This window comes from Paramacrobiotus metropolitanus, unplaced genomic scaffold (genome assembly GCF_019649055.1).
Source record: "Paramacrobiotus metropolitanus isolate TYO unplaced genomic scaffold, Prichtersi_v1.0 Parri_scaffold0000001, whole genome shotgun sequence".
In the NCBI taxonomy this organism is placed as follows: domain Eukaryota; kingdom Metazoa; phylum Tardigrada; class Eutardigrada; order Parachela; family Macrobiotidae; genus Paramacrobiotus; species Paramacrobiotus metropolitanus.
The window spans coordinates 3,525,110-3,544,482 of record NW_026570221.1 but is presented as its reverse complement, the minus strand read 5'-3'; the positions used below and the strand labels follow the sequence as shown (position 1 = coordinate 3,544,482).

General features: G+C 42.8%; 2 protein-coding genes and 2 long non-coding RNA genes across 23 annotated transcripts; 2 read left to right on the top strand and 2 right to left on the bottom strand.

Annotated features, from left to right (window-relative positions):
* The first annotated feature begins 135 nt into the window (after window positions 1–135).
* Window positions 136–7,019, top strand: LOC129581313 (uncharacterized). Of its 2 annotated transcripts, none has more exons than XR_008689486.1 (5): window positions 136–276; window positions 5,311–5,450; window positions 5,538–5,836; window positions 5,926–6,025; window positions 6,391–7,019. It is a non-coding gene; the product is annotated as an uncharacterized LOC129581313 (long non-coding RNA). The 2 variants fall into 2 exon arrangements; XR_008689494.1 differs by having other exon boundaries at window positions 5,903–6,025.
* Window positions 4,790–10,524, bottom strand: LOC129602785 (uncharacterized). 15 transcript variants are annotated; one of them, XM_055472065.1, is made up of 14 exons: window positions 10,464–10,524; window positions 10,222–10,347; window positions 8,529–10,161; window positions 7,602–7,664; window positions 7,240–7,541; window positions 6,949–7,042; window positions 6,843–6,890; window positions 6,693–6,788; window positions 6,536–6,637; window positions 6,370–6,453; window positions 6,052–6,114; window positions 5,911–5,982; window positions 5,318–5,818; window positions 4,790–5,206 (listed from the first exon to the last, which is right to left on the bottom strand). In XM_055472065.1, the coding sequence occupies exons 6-14, from the start codon at window positions 7,004–7,006 to the stop codon at window positions 4,959–4,961; spliced, it is 1,272 nt and encodes a 423-aa protein (XP_055328040.1). In that variant the 5' UTR covers window positions 7,007–7,042; window positions 7,240–7,541; window positions 7,602–7,664; window positions 8,529–10,161; window positions 10,222–10,347; window positions 10,464–10,524; the 3' UTR covers window positions 4,790–4,958. The 15 variants fall into 15 exon arrangements, with proteins under 15 accessions (XP_055328040.1, XP_055328127.1, XP_055327320.1 ...); XM_055472152.1 differs by having other exon boundaries at window positions 6,723–6,788; XM_055471345.1 differs by having other exon boundaries at window positions 6,693–6,890; window positions 8,529–8,737; window positions 8,873–10,161.
* A 649-nt stretch (window positions 10,525–11,173) lies between these two features.
* LOC129602595 (uncharacterized) lies at window positions 11,174–13,173 on the bottom strand. Of its 4 annotated transcripts, XR_008692426.1 has the most exons (7): window positions 12,953–13,173; window positions 12,643–12,886; window positions 12,296–12,438; window positions 12,115–12,232; window positions 11,531–12,037; window positions 11,330–11,427; window positions 11,194–11,236 (listed from the first exon to the last, which is right to left on the bottom strand). XR_008692426.1 is itself a non-coding variant. In XM_055501661.1 (5 exons), the coding sequence occupies exons 1-5, from the start codon at window positions 13,156–13,158 to the stop codon at window positions 11,711–11,713; spliced, it is 1,038 nt and encodes a 345-aa protein (XP_055357636.1). In that variant the 5' UTR covers window positions 13,159–13,173; the 3' UTR covers window positions 11,453–11,710. The 4 variants fall into 4 exon arrangements, 1 of the variants encoding a protein (XP_055357636.1); XR_008692428.1 differs by lacking the exon at window positions 11,330–11,427 and having other exon boundaries at window positions 11,174–11,236; XR_008692427.1 differs by lacking the exon at window positions 11,194–11,236 and having other exon boundaries at window positions 11,330–11,424.
* Window positions 13,174–15,185: 2,012 nt separating this feature from the next.
* LOC129602830 (uncharacterized) lies at window positions 15,186–17,894 on the top strand. Of its 2 annotated transcripts, XR_008692448.1 has the most exons (4): window positions 15,186–15,275; window positions 15,485–15,633; window positions 16,780–16,851; window positions 17,046–17,894. It is a non-coding gene; the product is annotated as an uncharacterized LOC129602830 (long non-coding RNA). The 2 variants fall into 2 exon arrangements; XR_008692445.1 differs by lacking the exon at window positions 15,186–15,275 and having other exon boundaries at window positions 15,415–15,633.
* The last annotated feature ends 1,479 nt before the right edge of the window (window positions 17,895–19,373 follow it).

Sequence of the window (19,373 nt, the reverse complement as noted above, 5' to 3'; positions counted from 1 at the left end):
TAATATCGGCCGTAACATTGTCAGGAGCACATGTCGGCATCGTTATCTCATTAATCCATCTGCAGCAGGACTATACAGCAAGTTGCAAGTGCAGCTGGCACACCACCACATTCACTGCAGTCAGTCTCAGGCAACAATTACCAAAATTAATGGCATTGGCCTGTAATATGTGGCATGTACCGGGGATGCTGTGGTTTAAATCGTTGTCCATGTCCGGTCACGATCGAGGAAGAACATCTGCCCGTACGTAACCGGAAGTTGTTGGCACAACTTGAAGTATGTACTATCTGTATTGTACATGTTAAATTACTTCAGAAGCAGAACAGGATGATTGAGCAGCGATCATCGAGGCCGTTTATGTCGGAGGTATTTACAGCGTCTGCCTGTGGGTGTGAGTGCAGACGGTCCGCGGCAGGTGGCCCAACGGCACGGGAAGTACATGCCGCAGCAGCGTTGGCCCGTTTTGAAAATTGGGCTCCCGGCCCGTTACCGTCCCGTAAGCCGTTCTTCCCGCCCCGTTAACCGACCCGTTTACCACAACGCCACCGTTTTCCGGCGCCCGTTTTTAAAATTTTTCAAAGTAATTTTAAATGAAATTTTACCGGTTTTACTATTAGTATTACTGTAATTTTAAAAACCTGCTCTGTCATCAACCGTCAGCTTGTACGGATTTTGGAATGTGAAACAACGCAGCGAATCCTGTGTCTGCTCGCGTTTGCCGTACCCGAATACATATGTTGAAAGTGTCCGAAATGCGAACAACGTCGAAGTATTCCTCCTGCAGTCACAGCGTATCCGTCCCGTTCGGCTGACGCGGCGCAGACGGAGCTCCGGCAGAAGAGCGGGCTGCCTGCCGCTCTGCGTCAGTTCGCCATGTGCAACTACTGAGGTCATCTTTAATGAGCATAAGTCACCAGCAGTGGGTGCGAACAGAGAGGCGCTTGTTAGCGCCATATGAGTTAAGACGAAGTATCTTTTGTTCAAATGTCTACACTAACCAAATGACATGCTACTCGGAACTTTTAAGCATCGGGAATACGCGTAGCGGGTAATGTTCGGAGAAGCAAGTTTAGGCAGCACATACTGTGGTTGAATTAAATCTGAATCTGTCAACGACGCATAAAACGCACACAATTGTATGGTGCAGGTTTGTCTGTTTTTGTCTGAAGATTACTAGCACAAACTGGTGTACAGATACTGACGCATTATGCGCCAGTATGAGAGTCAATACGTATGAGTATCTCGAACGCAAGGTGTCGTGGGTAGTATCACGACGGACCAGAAGCCGGCTTTGGGAGAATGTTGAATCTGCGCCGGGACAACCGGCTTAAGTAATAAGTACGTACTTAATGAGCGACGTACTAAATTACAAAATTATTTTGTGGAATAATTGCGCAGGTAATACGCTACATTACATCGCATTGAAATTTTATTGAGCGTGCCCACATGTACAAGCTGTCCGGTAATTTCTGACGAATCCATACAGCGAAATATACAAATTTGTGTGTTACGCCAAACACTATACTGCGGCGCGCCACGCCACGCTGCCTAAGCAGGTAACATGCATTTCCCTGGCTGGTGGCTAGGTGCACGCCAAATAATTTAATGAGAATACGTAATAGTAACTGTCTGGTGAAAGGTGGCTAAAAAATGGTCGGTGCAGTAAGCGACAACCTAACTGGTGTGCGCAATTACGAGCTTTGATGAACGTAGTGAAGTGGCCATCGTTATAAGCGCAAACTTCGCGCTATCTGTATGTTTACGTAGGAAATTACCGGACAAGCTTGTACCCTACGTTCGTACTTTACAAGTACAGTACTGAATGTTAATGTCGTGAAATAACCGTTACTTTCCAATTTCGATATTATCCCGTAGGTGACTGTGCACCGTATGAGGAATGCAACGGCGTTGTGTAAGTTACACTACGAATAACTGGACAAATGGCAGCACTGTTACTGTAACTGAATTCCGGTCCAGCAGCTCAAACGGCTTTAAGAGGAGCAGTTAACAGCGCGCATCGGAAATTACATCCAATGCGCACAAAGCGCCAGCTCTGCATGCGAACGAAAAGGCGCTACGGATACTTAAGTAGTGGTTTTCGTATTATACGGGAAAACGTAGCAGCTACTGTTATGGGTCGGAGGTTACATATTCTTGGGTGCTTAACGTTTGCAAGCGCCAGGCGGTCATCGGCTATCGACATGTACAATACTTTATACTCGTATTATAAGCATCCGAAGTCAACGTTGCATGTCAACGATTCATTACTTCATCCAATACTGAGGCACGCAGGATTATTATAAGCAAATCTAGGTAAGAGACACTTTACATCATGTAGATAACGTTGTACCATTACGCACAGACAGAAAAATGGAGAATGATTGCGCTACAGTGATATTTTTGTTCAGCCGGCATCTAATGATGCCGGTGACCTTTTTCCATTTTTCTAAACGTGTAACTGGTTTCGATCCCAAATTCCCAACCGATATTCGGACGGAGATGGTATATTTATGCTCGTTTCTACCGACAGCAGTTTGTTCGATGTATTTGTGCGTAGTCCGCTTAATCAAGAAAGGTCATGTTTACACATTTAATGTCCGAATGTTTTTAATTAAAAGCTGCAGTACCCGGCGCGCAGTAGGTGCAGCTGCAGTATCCCGATGATTCGATGAATAATATTGTGGACATATGTAGATACAGCTGTTCTGATACAACACTGAATAGGCATCCCTAGTAAAATCAAATTCGCTTCCAGTTTTTCAATTATTTCAATTGGGATCAGCACCTGCACCATGGAGTATGCCACACGCGAGGCGGTGGCCGGTTGTTCATAATGTACATTGTACAGTTAGAAGAACGACGGTACGATTGAGAAAATACCGAAGTATTCTATTGCCAAGTTAACCCGCGGTTCTCGGTTGCGACTTGCCTAACGCCAGTGCAGTACGGATACTAGCACTCATGTCGGTTGCCAGCGCGTGCGACGCCGTGACCTTTATGTTTTCAGGGCTCTGCGACCGGTCGTTGCGGGGCATGGGATTGTGGGACGATTAATGGCAGTGCAGCGGTCGTTAGGACTAATCGTCGTCGGGCAGTAAACGGCAGATTCCGTTTTACGGGATTGTGATGTGATAGCTGTGGTGTGTCAGTATGGATATGTACTCAAACATCCTTTACGAACGGCTTTACAAGTTGGTGTCCTGCCACTTGGGCCACCTGACATTTGGGCCACCTGACATTTTGGCCACCTGACACTTGGGCCACCGCACTTTACGGTCTTTTACAAGTTTTCTTTCCCTGTATTTTTTATGTTTCTTAGTTTCCTTATGTTTCTTAGGTTTTTAGCGCCATGTATTAATTGAAATTTTAATTCAACATAAATCTGATCAGGAAGATGTTTGGCAATTAGAAGGATGTGGAGAAAATTTAACGGCACCTGCTCACATTGTCAGTGCATGAGTTCGATTTTCCTATGCTGCTACAATAGTGCAATCGAACCAATGCAGCCTCAGGGTATCCGCTTATATGCCTACGACTTAAGCACTTCATATCAATGCACGCTCGTTTTCGAATCTTGTGCACTTACTCGTACGTTGTTAATGCGGCAAGTTGCAGAGCATTTATCAATCATTTATCATACAGTATACTTACTTTAATTTTTTACGTGCAATAAGAAGCTATCACTCGTATCGGAAATTTTTTATAACAGTACGTTTTTCTGTTTTTGAAAAGTATTGGTGGCCCAAATATACGGTGGCCCAGGTGTCAGGTGGCCGCAGGTACATATCTCTATTCACCGCAGCAGCACAGTAAAGTCTAAAACCAATGAAAGCAAATTTCAGAAGTCCGCAAAAGATGTCTGCACATTAGGCGCCGGATGCGGTTGGCACTAACCATTTTCCAACTTACAGAGAAGTAAGGATTTTGGTGCTTTAAGTCAAAGGATGTTAATTAAAAAGAAAATTATAGAGCCTTTCGTACAATGGTAGTGCAGGGGCGGAGCCAAAAGTTAAAAGATCTGCTGGCCCTTTTTAATAGTAACCTCTAGCCCGTGGTGGTTAATTGGATGTACGATTACAGTTTAGCGCACAATACCCTTACTTAATTTAAGAAACTGGCCAAATCTCCGTAAAGGTGAACTAATTAACCTTATTATAGGCAGTAGCCATGAAACTGGCAAAACTGCAAGCGCGGGCACACTACTATGTTAAAATTTTAATGAAGAACCAATGCAACCACAAGTCTACAACTGCAAGTTCATGCAACCACAAGTCTACAACTGATAAAAGTTTCTTGCACTAGGAAAATGCACCTAATGACCGGAGTGCGGCTCTTCTGTGGGTTGAGGACTGAAGCTGACTGTTGTGGTTAGTTTGGAAGATGCAGCGTTTCAATGGACAGAAAGACAAACCCATAAAAAAAACGTTGAGGCAGATTATATTTAAAAAATAGACCTGTCTCGTGATAATCCGGATCGCATGCATGACACTAAACGAGTCAGTACTCAATTAGTTTGGCAACTTATGTGCGCTCTTAAGTGATACCCATAAATAGTACGTTTCAACTCTGAAAACTCAAAATGCTTCATTCCCGTCAATAGCTGCACTATCAACAGAGTATGGATGTACTCTTGACTCCAGTATGAAATTCCCTATGTGTGTGACTATTTGGGATTACATTTTGCAAATGCGGTGACTTTGTTTTGGCTCCATATTAGATATTATTATGGTTTAGTTCCGATCAGCGTTCGTATGAATTGTTCAGTTCAGTTCACCGAATCGTTCCCGCGTTTTTTGGTTTGTTTTTCTTATAGCTGAACATCAACCATTTTTACGCGAGTAAAGCAACGGTAAATTCCAGAAAAAGCGGCAAAATAAATTGAACAGTAGAAATGCCTTCTTATAAATCAATATCATAATCAAAGAGGAAACAATGGGATCTGTAAAATGACTACCCCATCAGGATATCCTTGAAAAAACTGCCGCACCGCTCAAATCATTAGGTAAACCGTTAAAATGGACAAAATTGCTAAACATTCGCCGGTGGGAACTATGAACTAGTCGTCCGTTAGTTTTCGCTTTTGATGCTCCTGACATGCTCTGCTTGCGTGATCGAAACAGCTGCAGCAGTCTCGTGTTGATCATGGCCTTAAACGCAGTGAGCTCCTTCATGGGCTGCTGAAGTTTGTAAAGTTCCGTCACATATCCTAAGAAATTAAGAGATTTATTAATAACAGAGGACAGACAGTCAAGCGTTTTGGATATCCATTACTCGCAAACAGTTCTACTGATAAATATGCGTAAATTACAGAACTGACCTAAAACAGCTTGCATAGTATTTCGCCCAAGGAGAAAGTCCACGCCCTGGTTGTCATACCGATTTTCGTAACACGCGATGATGCCCTCATCACCACCCATGAGATGCTGAACTATTTCCCACGCATGGGCAGTGTAGGTCTTTGGATTCCATATGGGATGCTTCATTTTGCAGTCATCAAGGATAGTTGTGTAAACGTAAATGTCGTATCCTCGTCGTAGCTGCACGGTTCCCTCAGCTTTTGCCTGCCAATACCAGATGAACTTCTTGTAACCTCCTTGATGCCTGATTATGCGTGGATTTTCTTCACGGATCACAAGAGGCGGTGCATCACTGTGGATATCCATCCCATATCGATTCTTGGCCACAACGTCTCGCACGCCAGATACAGACGTAATTGCTCGCAGATGATTGATGCGACCTGGCGCAAATGCCGATGATGAAGCACCAGTCGCAACTTCCGGTGGTACACTGTAAGGGATATCCCTGCCCGAATTTTGAACTACCGCAAAAAATTAAAGTGAATAAAGAAATGTAAAACAACATGCAACATAAATATAAACGCTTAAAATGCAAACAAATCTAGTTGTTTACTTGCGGGCAAAGCAGCACCGGAGCTGTTTTCCGAAGCAACAACTTGGATATCCATTGATTTGGACATTTCGCCTGCAAAGTTATTGAGAAACATTAAAGCTTTGACGGTTATACAGTACGGTAAGTACTAATTCAGCATACTGGGGATTGGAGAAGTTCCAGAAGAAGGAGGGAAATCTTCGTCGCAAAGGACACTTTCACAACCTACAAATCAAGTCACGGAAACAGCTTTTACTTTCAAACGGCTAAGTCAGAGCACGCAAACATTACTTGTCTTGCAATAGATAACTCTGCATTAAACTGTTAGCGGGCTATCCCGTTGAATGCTTTGTGGTTAAGAAATTTCTAAATTTATTAGACTGTAAAATAAGTTCCCGGATGGATATTTCATAGTTATAAATTAGTTAATTCAATAAACAAACATAATACAATATTTGCTAAACAAAATAAAAAACTCACCGTTTGATATGGCATCCACAGATTTATTGAGCTCAACCCCACAGGCGATTCCGCCAGGAAAACGTTGGATATCCAAAGCAGCGACTGGAAAGCAAAAGGAACATTACTCTTACTTCATAGAAGTACTATGTATATTGCTGTTTATGGCAAAAATTAAATTAATCACCGTTTTTTGTGGCAAGCACAGATTTACTTGGACCAGAAGCATTTACGCTAGATGATGGTTGGCTGTCCATGGAAGGTGAACGATGGATATCCACAGCAGCGACTGGAAGACCAAACAAATTCTGGATATTTTAAAAGTTTTAAAAAAATGAACACACCTTCAGCAAAACGCGCATAATCGGCCATACTCGGTTGTGGTGCAGATAGGGTTGTGTACGACATGTCTTTGTCGTTAAGAAAAGGATAATGAAAACCTAATAATTTCATTTTTATAATGCAAAAATGAAAGCAAAAACCGGGAAATTTACCGTCTGAAACTGGTAACATGGGTCGCAAATTCGCCAAATATCCCGTATCTGCAAAACATTTCAAAACCTTTTGCTTGACACCAAAATAAAAATAACAGGTTGCTACCAAGGCTATCCTGCGTCGAGCGATTTACTCCGGCATCTGCAACAGGCTTCGGTGGCATGCTGTTCACATAAAGCTCCTTTAGCCTTTCTTTATCCTGCGGGCGATTTTCAGTTAAATTATTTACAAAGTAACATGATAATTTAGGAAGCAGGGAGAAATAAATGGTAGGCCGTACTTTTCTGACAATCTGTTTGATATATCGAGAATTTTTAAACCTTAACAACTGCTAAACTTTGAACTGAAAATAAAAAAACTAAAAAATGGATATCCAAAAATGGCTTTTAAACTCACTTTCACACTGCGAAACGCTTTCTTTTTCTCCTTGAAATTTTCAACAATTCGACACTTCACGCTCTGCGCTTCTTTTTCCGTTTCGCAGATGTCGACTATCTCGCATATGTAGAATCCAGCTGTGAAACCACTGGATTTCGGAAACCACGCCGCAACTTTATCTTCCTTTTGATACTCCGCTCCTTAGCTTCCGTTTTGCACTTCGTCCTCCAGAAGACGGAACGAAGTCTTCTCTCCGTTCTTTTTGGTGAAGTCCACAACCCGAACGCAGTTGTCGTGATCACTTATGACGACAAAATACTCTGCAAAGAATAGGTTGTAAAATTACCTCACGTTTTATTCGTTTTCCGAATTGAGCGCACTTTTCTTCGCGACTTCACTTCGATGATGGATATCCAGTTCCTGTTGCTTCCTCTCGAACTCACCTAAAATATCAGAGTTTCGCTCAGAACTGTTCGACCGGCTACGTGAAGAGCGGCGTAAAGCACTTTCAGACATTTTTAATCAGAAATGAGCAACAGATATAAAAGAAAAAGTGCACTACTTGAGAAATTATAAAAATAAAGCAACGAAAATAAGCAGATTACTGGTACTGCTTAATTAAACACCAATTAACCGCTAAATTTCCGTTTTGCAGATCACCTTATATACATCAAAGAATGCCGGCAAAAAGGGCAGGCATCTGTAAAGCTACCAATCAGGAACGCCCATTGCATACAAGTCCACTAGCGTTGCTGGGATGGGAACACATGTTAACAATACTTGTGGAATTACAAACCAAGTGTTGAGTGAGCTTACAGTTAGTACTTACCACCCGCACTAGCTGTCGGCTCCATTGATGCCAAAGGAACCGACAGCTAGTCGGGCGGTTCATGGGCTTTCTCTGTCCCTTAATATCGTGTAAATACAGTATATTTCAGCGGGGTGGTTTGCAAATTCCACCACATTTATCCTACAACAGAAATGGATTTCCAGCAGCACCGCATTTGTTGAAACTTATTGTAGAAGTCATTAAATAATTTTAATTTTAAAATATTTTGCTAGCAATATCGAGTTAATTTTCCTTAACGATTCAAAGTTTTGCGAGGTAATATCTAAGGATAATTAATATCATGAACCAAAAACGCTCCGGAAATCTCCGAAAGTTTTCACCTGAAACTGGTCGTTTGAGTGTGCCTAGTATTTATCGCAGACTGAAGAATGCTGGTGATAGTCCAGGTTCAGGATATCCTTACGAAAATTACGGTATGTTCAAGAGATAAATGGACTATTTGGGAATAAATATTTACTCTATAAGTTTCCTGCAACACTTCATTTATTTTTCTGAATTATTGCAGAATCCGAGTTCGAGATGTCGGTAGACAGCAGCTTTGGCGTGGGGGAGAGCGAGTTTCCCGTTACCACCGCTGAATGCGCAGCTGTCATTGAAGAAACCAAAGACGCCGGTTATCCAGAAGAAAGTTTTTCCGCAAAATATGTATATGAAGGATGCGACGTTCTGCTGAAAGATGCTGTTGAGGAATTGCTGTTGATTTTTCGAAAAACCAACTGCAGCAATGTGGTTCAGGAAAAGATGTTATCATTCATTGACCGGCTCCTGCCTGCGGGCCATAATTTTCCTTCCTCACACTACCTTTTAACAGCTTATGTCAAGAAAGACAGGCCAGAAATCTCGGAGTACATCCATTGCATTGAGAATGGCACTGTGCGCGGTGTTAACGAAGATTTGGGCTGTTGTGGAGTAGTTCAAACTGCCAACACAAATCATGTCAAATTTTATTGCTTATCTGTAAAGGACAGCCTGATTCAGCTATTTGCAGGACCAGTCAGTCCGGCAACTTCTCGATGCCCCCATTCCACAAAATAACTTGGATATCCAACATGGGAACCGGTTAACTGATCTTTCTGAAAAAGAAAACCATCGGCGCCTAACTTTATTGTTCTGGTTTGACGGTGCAGATGTGAAGGGAAGGAAAAATAGTTTGTGGGTTGTGTCCTGGACCTTGGCTGAATTACCGGTGCGATATCGATGGGGGTTTGCACGTTTTGCGGCACTCTATGTCGGCCAGAAAAAACCTCCGGCGAACGTTTTATTTAAAGCCTTCATAACGGAAATACTGGATATCCAGAAAGGATCTCTGTGCATAAATGTCGGTGAATCTGCGCTGCTCTTTAATGTCGAAATCGGTTTATGTTGCTGTGATTCCCCAGCACGAGCGGATATCAGAGGCAGCCGTCTCTATAACTCAAAAGTGCGTGGCTGTACCAGCTGTTTAGTAGATGGGGTCCAAGACAGCAAAAGCGTACGATATCCATTCAAGCACGGGGATATCCTGATTTGGAGAACGAATGACAGACTAAGAAATCAGGCTCAAAACTGTCTAGCAAAAAGAATAGCGGCACAGACTACAAAAGAAATTTCTGAGTCGGAGGTTGGAGACGACGGCATTAAGAACTATTTCGAGATGCTTCGACTTCCAGCAGAAAGATTCGACATGATCAAATGCTTCCCACATGATTTAATGCACGTTATTTCCAAATGTCTCAGAGCGGCTTTTTTTGGTGTTGAAGGAAGTGGATATCCAAGAATTACCGATTTCAAAATTGCTGGATTTCGGCAACCAGAAGCGTCTTTTAGATAAACGCTGTATCGATTTGCTGAGTGACGTCATGGTTAGAGAAATTAAGTATCCCAGTAATTACAACCGGATACCCGGCCCCTTAAATGAAACGAATGACTACAAAAATAATCAGTACCTGCATTTGTTTCTCCATACATTGCCGCTGCTGTTTCAAAAGAGAGGCGACCATGTAGATCAAGCTGTACATCCCGCTGTGCGAAAGCTGCTGCTGAAGTTTTCTTACGCACTGACCTATCTCCTGTGTGATTACCGTTCCCCGGAAAGTAATGCGAAAGAGATCCTGAATTACAGAGGTCATATGGCTAAACGGCTAATTTGCGATTTTGTGCATAGGACCTACATGTATTTCGGAGCTGGAAATATGACGTACGCGTTTCATCAGCTGTTACACTGTTCCGACAATTATCTTGATTATGGACCCGCATATGCCTGGAGCGCCTGGGTATGGGAATCGCTCTTTAATCCGCTAAAAAAGAAACAACATGGCACTAAAAATGCAGGAAAAGAGCTGGCGAACAAAATTGCACACGATCAAGCTGTTAGAACTGTTATCGGCGTCTACAAAAATGGTGATGAGTTTACTGTGTCGGGATATCCCAAATCACTCGGCACGCTTCCGTGCGAACACCTGACCGACCGCGAACAGCAGAATCCGTAAACGTGCATCACGGACCTCCTCGATGTAATGCGGTTTAGAGGCTAAAGAATTTAAAAGTCGTTCAGATTCTTAACTTTGTGATCTTAGAACACAGCAAAATCGGAACCGGAAAAACAACTTACGCACTCGTTAAGTATTTGTCGCCGGGTAGCGGTACCGTTCCGATCGTCTGGAAGGAATCGGGTATTCCGTCTAGCATTCCCGTCAACCTGGATATTCCCGTTTTATATAAAAAAGGAAACGTTAACTCGTGCGCCGCAGCAATTGTGGCTGAACAACTGGACATGCCTTTATTTAGCATTCAGTCGAACTGTAATCTGTTGCTTAGTTATCTCTGTCCTGCAATAACGAATGTGCCATCAGATTGATACAGTGTCCTGATTTTTAAGTTTGTACAGTACTGTACTTACGTTTGTTATGATATTTGTTATGATTACTGGGTAATAATAACTTTCTCTGCTAGATATCCATACAAGGTATAAGATAATACATATGTATTGCTCAACATTGTATTGCTTAATACCTGCGCACTGCATATAGAACGTCTCGATTCGGGTGGCAATCTCCCCCGATTCCCGCAACTGTCGCATAACTCCCAGATCCCGCTTGCGGTGCTTGTCAATGGTGTAGGCAACACTGCATCGTCCTTGTGGCGATACTTGATTTTAACGTCCATTTGGGACAACAGTGCTCACGCCTCCGTTAAATGGCCACAAAATTAGAAATCGTTGCTGCTCGAATAAAATGGATGGCCAAGGAAATTATGTAGATCATAAACATTTATATTTACTTATTGACACAAATAACAAATCCAAAGAAAATCGCAGATACGGCTCGGTCATTTCAACGGCTCGTCGATGCAGTAAACATCTTGAACGTAACCTCCTGCTAGTGGCGTGTACACCATGGACAGAAAAGGAGTTAGTTTTTACTGCCACTTATCACTTTCTCTCTGACATCACCAAAAGTAAAAAACTGTTCACAGATATACCACTCTATTTGTCCGTAATACTTCCAAAAAAATAAATCACAAAAGATACAACCATTCCCCAATCAGAACAAAACGCTTTCCCACACTGCGCTCTGCAGGAAACATATACTACTAAGGCAAATTCCTAATGAAACTAAAACCAGTGGAGCCGATACCTGAACAGACTGCGAAATGTAATATTCACAACAAAAGGTTAATTCCCTCATTGCAGCACAAAACCATTGGGATATCCCGAACGTGTCTACACTCCTGAATATCGAACGCAAATCCGCCAGCCTGATTATATTGGATAGCCGCTTCTCCGTGGAATCCCTGCCCGCGGCGAAAGCGACGATGAAATTCCTTGGAAACGGGAAAAGCTCGTCCGTTCGCCGGCAAAATATCGTCGAAAAACGCGCTTTCCATAAACGGGCAGATTGCCGCATGAAACGTAGCATCCGGGCTGGTTCTATCCGCCGGACCGCGCACCGGCAGGTGACACTTTTCACACTCAAATCCATTCTGCATCTAAGAAACATAGGGATATCCCGCAGTGTATAAAATGAGTCTTTTCGTTGAATTATATGAAATGCAAGAAAACGTACAAACTGATCACGATGGGCATCCATAACGTGTTGGTTCAAACGGTGAGCGACAGGATCTGCGGCACAGTACGGACAGCGCACCCGTTGAACGTGGTGCCCAGTGTCGCGCTGCCTACGCCTACAACAATAATGATTGCAGCCTGTTGAGCATAACACCTTTAAATTTGAAAATTCTGCGTACATCTCACGAATATGATGTTCACAGCTGCGGATGCAGTCGCGAGCGCGTTGAAAACTATACGCTCCATCGGCAATCAAATGTTCGGTATTGACGACATTCGCCAACTTTGGGATTCCGCAGTGAAGAGCCAATCGCATAAACAACTAAACAAAAAATTCATTTGCGAAGCCACACTAATTTCGCACACACGTTTACGTTTCCATGGATATCCAAACAATAATAACGCGGTACAATAGAATAGTGTTCCAAAATAGCAGTTATCCGATTCTTCTAGTCAATGGTAAATTTATCCCCTTGATGTTTTCCCTAAATGTTAATAAAAAAAGTATAAATTTGTTTTTATGTACCTCCGCGTCACGGTCCGCGCCAACTGCAAACGGGCGCAAAAATGCGTCGATGAAGACCACGCGGAAATGGTCGTTTCCTGTGCGCCAGCGCAATCCACCTGGCAGCATGATGCTTTTAATGACTTCCTCCTTCACTCGCCAGCGCTTGAGAAACTCTCCGAGGCTGACGATGTCGTGGTAATCCCAGCGTTCCAGCACGACAGCAGAGTGCAGTTCCTTGCCAATCGTCGGGATATCCCCGTGGCTGCAAACAAACTTTGTGCATATAAATTAACAATTTTAAGATAACTTGAGCGAACAGATATCCTACCACGCGACTGCCAGTGCCTCCATAATGCGCAAATATTGGATATCCAAAGCAGGAGCGACCTCCAGGTTTTGCAAGGTGATTGGGATATCCCGAAATAACTCCGCGCTGCGATCCACTATGACGGCCAGATTGTTCAGGTTCCCCTGATTGGGACCGCGCATAATGTCAGTAACAACACCGTTTTGCCAATCCAATTCGCCTGCCATTTTGAAGTGAAAAAAGTGCGAAATACGACAATAACTATATTTTTTCAGACGAAAAGGAAGAAAATAGTCTGAAAAAAGTACTGTATGAATAAATTGAAAGTTCGAGAAAGTGAAATGAAACAAAGAAAGTTCAAAATTTCTACCAGTCAGTGCTCGATCACGGTGCGCAATGCCGGTTACGTATTACGCGCCGCGCGTATGGGCTGCACGCGAACTTCGTGCGGGGCCCTTTGTTTGAACATTGTACCAATACGTTTTCAATCGCTGCATGGCTCCCGTGGTCGGTGAAAGTATAATACTCATTTACTAATGGTAAACTATTGAATAAACGCTGGCAAGAGTATATAAAGACTCTGATCTTCTTTGAATATTTTTTGGATATTGTTGCTTTTTAAAACAACCGAAAAAGATTCAGTTTATAGTCCAAACAGACGTTTTTCTTTATGGGAAAGCATTATTAGCTTAATTAGGATTATTAGCGTCAAGCGGGATGTACGTGTGTGACTGGGAAGTCTGTCCAGCACTTTTGCCTGGTTCCTCTGCCACCAGAACCAGCACGGTAACTCTTACTTGTCGACTCTACTTCAGCACAGACGAAAAAAGTGTCTGTCTGTCACGCTGCCCGTCTGTCCTGGAAGTGCCTCGAAGACGTTATTAGCAACTAAACCTGACGATGTCAGCCAGTCCTGACAATTATTATGTAAAGGAAGTGGTCGCACTGCCTTTATATGGTGCCCATCTATGGAGTGCCAGTACTACATCGCGATATTTAATACTTATGCGCAGTCAAAGCTCCCTGAAAAGTGGAAGAATGTTTGTGTGTACTCTGTAGTGAATCTGCGACTGTGCCTGTTACGGTAGTGGGAAATTATTTTCATATTGCGTTGCTTTCTTATTCCCTCATCACAATATTCTGGCTATTTACAAGCATTTAGGAAACTGCGCAGAGTATGGCCTGGCAGACTGGAGCACAGCAAAGTACAGCCACATTATAGAAATTATATTATTTTCTTGTCGGATTAGTGTTCCTCTTATGGGTGCCTGCGTAAATTCGAACCTCGACACAAAACCTTGAACATCTATGATATTTTTCAAATATCTTTGCAAAATGTTCTGAAATACATGAAAGAACGAGTGCCTTCTACGAGATTACCTACTTTATCAAACATTTTTTGCATTCAAGGTTTTCAAAGATCGAGCGTGGTAAGAATGTTGGGCGGCTTCCTTGTCGAGGTCACCGCATAACTGTGGGAAGTATTTTTTGGTTACGGCAAAAGTTGTTTTTCGCCGTGTAACAGGAAACCTTCGTTGGATCTTAAATGATCATTAAATGCGCTATGAAAGACTGTACAGTATACTAGAAACGTACGAAAGACTGTACGTACTAGAAAAAGTACGTATAAAAGACTGTATAAAATAGACTTTAAACTTTAAGATCGATGGAGATTACACGCGCGACACGATGCCGGAGGAAAAAAACGCCTTACCGCCAACTTGGCGCGACCAGGGTGTAATTTATTGTTGCTGTTCAGCAAAGTTTTTGTAATCACGGTTAGAAGCGGCAAGGTCGTCTACGGGTATTATTTTTATTTCGGGTACAGGATGTCTCGGGTTCAGTTCCGGTCTGACCCCTCTTTATTCCCTTTTTCGTGCTATATACAGTAGATAATATTCACCGTTGATTTCTGTTGTTTTTTCTTAATTATATTGTCACGCCCGCCAAGTTCACAGTTAAGCGCTTTACTGTGACATTGCACTTGCAGAAAAAGCAAAATGACTGCCCCCTCCTCTTCGTACCGGCACAGCCGCACAGGCTAAAAATCAATACCAGTCGCGCATAGAAACTGCAGTGCATACATTCCGCACACCGAACAGCTACGGAACAGGGCCGATACCTTCAACGCCGGACGCCCACAATAATTATATTTTGCCGGTAAAATGTGGTGGGTATGCGCGTTCCCAGTTCGTGTATTTTTGACTGTTAGTTGTGCCATCAGCAGGCGAACCATGTTCCGCTGCTGTAGCTGGCCGATTAGGGAAAGCTTTTACCGGGTCCTCGTGGCCCCTGCTTGATACACGGCCGGGCATCGCAAACGTTACGCAGCCGTTCGAACTGTGTGTGTAGTTATTTAGTAGTAAAGAGGGGGCTACTCATTTGTACTAGATTTGTGTGGCAAACCTAATCATTTGGTTGTGCAGTGTGTTCATGCGTAGAAGTATGACATATTTCTACGCATGAACACACTGCACAACCAAATCATGGTATTACAAATCGTGAGAATCCGTTCCGTTCTTCCGTATATACGATCTCTTTGCCGTTGAATAGAATCATAATTATTACTGTATTGGAACATAATTGTTCCCGCCATACTGTTATTAGTAAAGGAAATATCTGCGTGCGTGTCGCTTTTCTTGCTCACCTTGCACATAGCGACATAGCGGCTGGATGTCCGCCATCCCGTTATTTGCGCAACCGTAAGTGCTCCGCATATCAGAAGGAAATTACTTTTATTTTTGATGTTTGTTAAAATATTATTTCGGCTAAACTTTCCTATGCATTTCCGAAATTATTTTCATAAAATTGTTTACATTTTCAAATAAATTCCTGCAATTCCAAAATTATTTTAATATTATTCCATTTTACTTTTGAAATCTTAAGATTGACATTTAGTATAAGTTTCTAACGGCTTACATAGTTCTCAGTCAATGTTCAAGCTAATTTTTAGTCACCTAAAATTCTTAGTTGGCAAATAGCCACACAAATAACAGCAATTGCAAGCGTTCTCAACTTTTGATACACTACTTGATAGCTAAAAATTAAACATTGAAAAAAACGCAAAATAGCTTACATTTTGTGGCTGAGTTTTTAAGGTTTAATCTTTTAATCCGGGATTCCGGGGTATTCCGAAATTGTTTTCTGATTTAGTTTTTGAGTTAGCTGAAAAAATTTTCTAAGGGCTAACAGCTTTTACCAGAATATGAAATTTCTTAAATTCTGCAAATTAGTTTTTAGTTTAGCCGCCAATGATTTTTTAGATTAAGTTATAAATTAGTAACATTTTGTACTTTGTGCTTTATTTAAACACTGGATAGATAAACTGGAATATGTTTGCCAAAAATTTTTTTGAAGTGGCCAAATAATATGTAAAAATTATCGAAACATCGAAATCATTTCCCGAGTAAACGTTCTTTCTGAATTATTGTATCGTTGAAATAATTTCCAAATGTATAAAGTATAAAGGAATTAAAAACCTAATTTCTGATTTCATCAAAAAATTCGCGAAAATCACATGAATAGTTTTAAATCTTGAAATAACTTTCAAAATTCTTTCCAGCTTGCCGAATAGTTTTTAAACAGATTTTCAAAATAATTTCTCGGTTCTAATGCAGCGGACGGCCGAAGAACCGCGTAGTTTGGTAAAATTCTAGCCGGCTCACTTGCCATATTGGAGAACAACAGGAACGTTGATTTGATCAACATAATGCGGCAGATCTCCACGCAAAGGTTGCCGACCAGCGCGATATCCCGAGCACGCTCGGGGGAGGATAGGTGTTCTGGTGCATAGTTTGTACTCGTACCATGATACTTATTAAAGGTTAATTTAGTTATTTTACATGCAGCGCATGAGAAATCCCCATCCTCTTCCAAGCGTGGCACCATGTGAAATACCCATCCTCCCGGCCCCCAAAGAGGTACAAGGCTGTCGACAGATTGAGCATTCGTAAATACAGCGAACATTAGAAATTTACGGGTTACGCATACATCCATACTAGGGCGCGCCACGTAACATACATTTGGCTGGCTGGTGCCTTGGTGCACTCCAGATATTATTTTGAGAATAATTGTTACTGCATGGCGGAAGGTGGGCAGAAAACTGTCAGTTCAGTAGGGACAAGGTAACTGGAGAAGCTCCCGGAAGTCAGTCTGACGGAGCTGGAAGAGACCCCCCTCCCGGATTCACCGCCCCGCCCCACACCCCCCACTCCCGCGCCACACCAACCCGGCCTCCCAGCGCCACCGCCCAACGGCCCTGCGCACCCACAGCAACCGCCTGTCATTCCCCGGTGACGCACCCGTTGATGCGGCAGACGGACGTCGGCGATGGAGTCCGATGGGCAGTCCGGTGAGCTACGACGGCGCGTCGACCTCCGGGGGCCGTCGGGAGACGCCGGGACGCCGGCTGTCCTTCATCGAGGGCACCTCCGTGATGGAGAGCATCAACCATCTGGCCTATCCCAGCCAGATGCTCGTGCAGGAGGACGACGGACTGCCGCCGGTCAGTCGGCGCGCCAAGGAAAAGCTGCGCTTCAAGCGCCATCCGTGGAAGTGGATCAAGAGCAAATTCTAAACGATCTTTCAAGGAATTTTCACAATATTATTTATGGATAAATTCGCCCGGTGACGGATTAGTTTTGGGGAGGTGTATTTGTTTTTGATTATTCTTTGTGGAGTTTGGAGGCGGCTGCTCACTTGATTCATTTACCGGTAGCTCAAATCTGCAATGCTTATCTTTGTTCAGCCGGCGTCTAATGATGCCGGTGCCCTTTTTCCATTTTTTTAAGCGTGCGACTGGTTTTGATCCCAAGCGATAGATATTCTGACGGCGATGATAATCATTACTATTGTCGTATTAACCAACAGTACCTTGCTCGATGTATTGCACGTATAACGTTTAATAAGGAACGTCACGATTACATAATTGCGTGTCCGAACGTGTGCTATTAAAAGCAGCAGTACCTCGTTTAGCTCGCTGCCTATCGTTCCTCCTGATCCTAATACGCATTACCCAGCCCCCAAATCCCACATTTTGATTCCAGCCGAATTATTTCGCGCAATTTGCGCGGGGTTTGCTACGAGTAGTTGTTAATATTCATTTTCACAAGAGCAGACAATCCACTGACTTATACAGTGTATTAAAGCGACGCTGTCTCGTCGACAAAACACAAGAAAAGAGCAGAATACACCCAAGAATCTAACAAGGAAAAACCGACAAACCAATCTACCCAGATCACCCGCTTTCAATGCAGATTTAAAAGGCCAGCAGTTTCCGCATTACCGTACGGCGTACAGTAACATTCTGTATGCTCGAAAAAAGATCTCTCATGCGAACGGCAAATGTGGATTCCCCGATCTTCTTGGTTGCCTTCGCATCTACTCGTGTAGCTGTCCGGGCGTTGTAGGGAGACCTTTAACTAGTCGCGAAAAACAACCATGTTTGATGGATATTCGGGCACGGAAAACGCGTTCTTATTCCAGGTCTTATACAACCACACCGCTTCACTCTACTTCCATCGATACGAGATGGGTATAATTCCCAAGTCCGGTTGCAGTATGCCGAAGTGTCTTACGCCGAAATGCCCGGATGCCGAAATGGTCTGACACGGAATGTGCATTGTACAGCGTATTCGAACCTGGACTGTATAAACGCTGTCAGGTGCAGACCGTGCAGTACTGACTCCCAGCAGTACCAGGCACTGTTTCCGTCTCCAAATTAAAAACAAATTCGTATTTTGTGAAAACGTAGTATACTGCCGTGGTATGATTGAAAATATTTTCATCTGCAAAGGTCAAATGGGCGTAGCCAAGCAGAAATTTAATGAGTACAGAGTACACATACTATTAGAATGTAGTATTAAATACTAATTGCATTTTCTGCCGCAGTGTCGTTTTTACTGGCACTGCACGTCCCGTGGATCCTTCCAGATGCCAATCGAGCACCAACGTACGTACTACGGCGCGTGCGCTGACTATTGCAACAAAATTAGGAAACTTCAAAAATCTAATACTAGTAACTTCGCTAATTTTTAAGCTGCTTCGTGGATGTCCATATGGCTCGGGAATTACGTATTAGGAAGTATTTATGTAAAATTTTAAAAATGCATGATGCAGTACTTGCCAGGCAAGATGGGACTACTGGAAGCGTTTTTGGAGTTATGTCGGTGCTTGACACCAGGAAGGGTCCACCGTCGCAAAATTAATGTGAATGTTAAGGTAAATACTAGTGCTGCATAATAATAGTACTTCTATGCAATACTATGTACTCATTGAATTTATGTTAGACCACGCCCAACTGATCTTTGCAGATAAAAATATTTTTTTTGTTTTAAACAAACCACGGTAGTCTACTACCTTTTTACAAAAACTGAAATTTTGTTGGAATTGGAGGCGGAAATGGTGCCGGGTTAGTTTACCCTACAGTTTTACAGTACAGTAG

Coding starts and splice junctions, on each gene's coding strand:
- LOC129602595 (XM_055501661.1), bottom strand. CDS start 13,158: ATGGCAGGCGAATTGGATTGGCAAAACGGTGTTGTTACTGACATTATG. Junction 12,439..12,642: donor GCGCGGACCGTGACGCGGAG/GTACATAAAAAC, acceptor TTTTTTGTTTAG/TTGTTTATGCGATTGGCTCT. Junction 12,038..12,114: donor ATGCCCATCGTGATCAGTTT/GTACGTTTTCTT, acceptor TATGTTTCTTAG/ATGCAGAATGGATTTGAGTG.
- LOC129602785 (XM_055471345.1), bottom strand. CDS start 7,006: ATGCCACCGAAGCCTGTTGCAGATGCCGGAGTAAATCGCTCGACGCAG. Junction 6,638..6,692: donor TTATGCGCGTTTTGCTGAAG/GTGTGTTCATTT, acceptor TTGGTCTTCCAG/TCGCTGCTGTGGATATCCAT. Junction 6,454..6,535: donor TGTGCTTGCCACAAAAAACG/GTGATTAATTTA, acceptor TTTGCTTTCCAG/TCGCTGCTTTGGATATCCAA.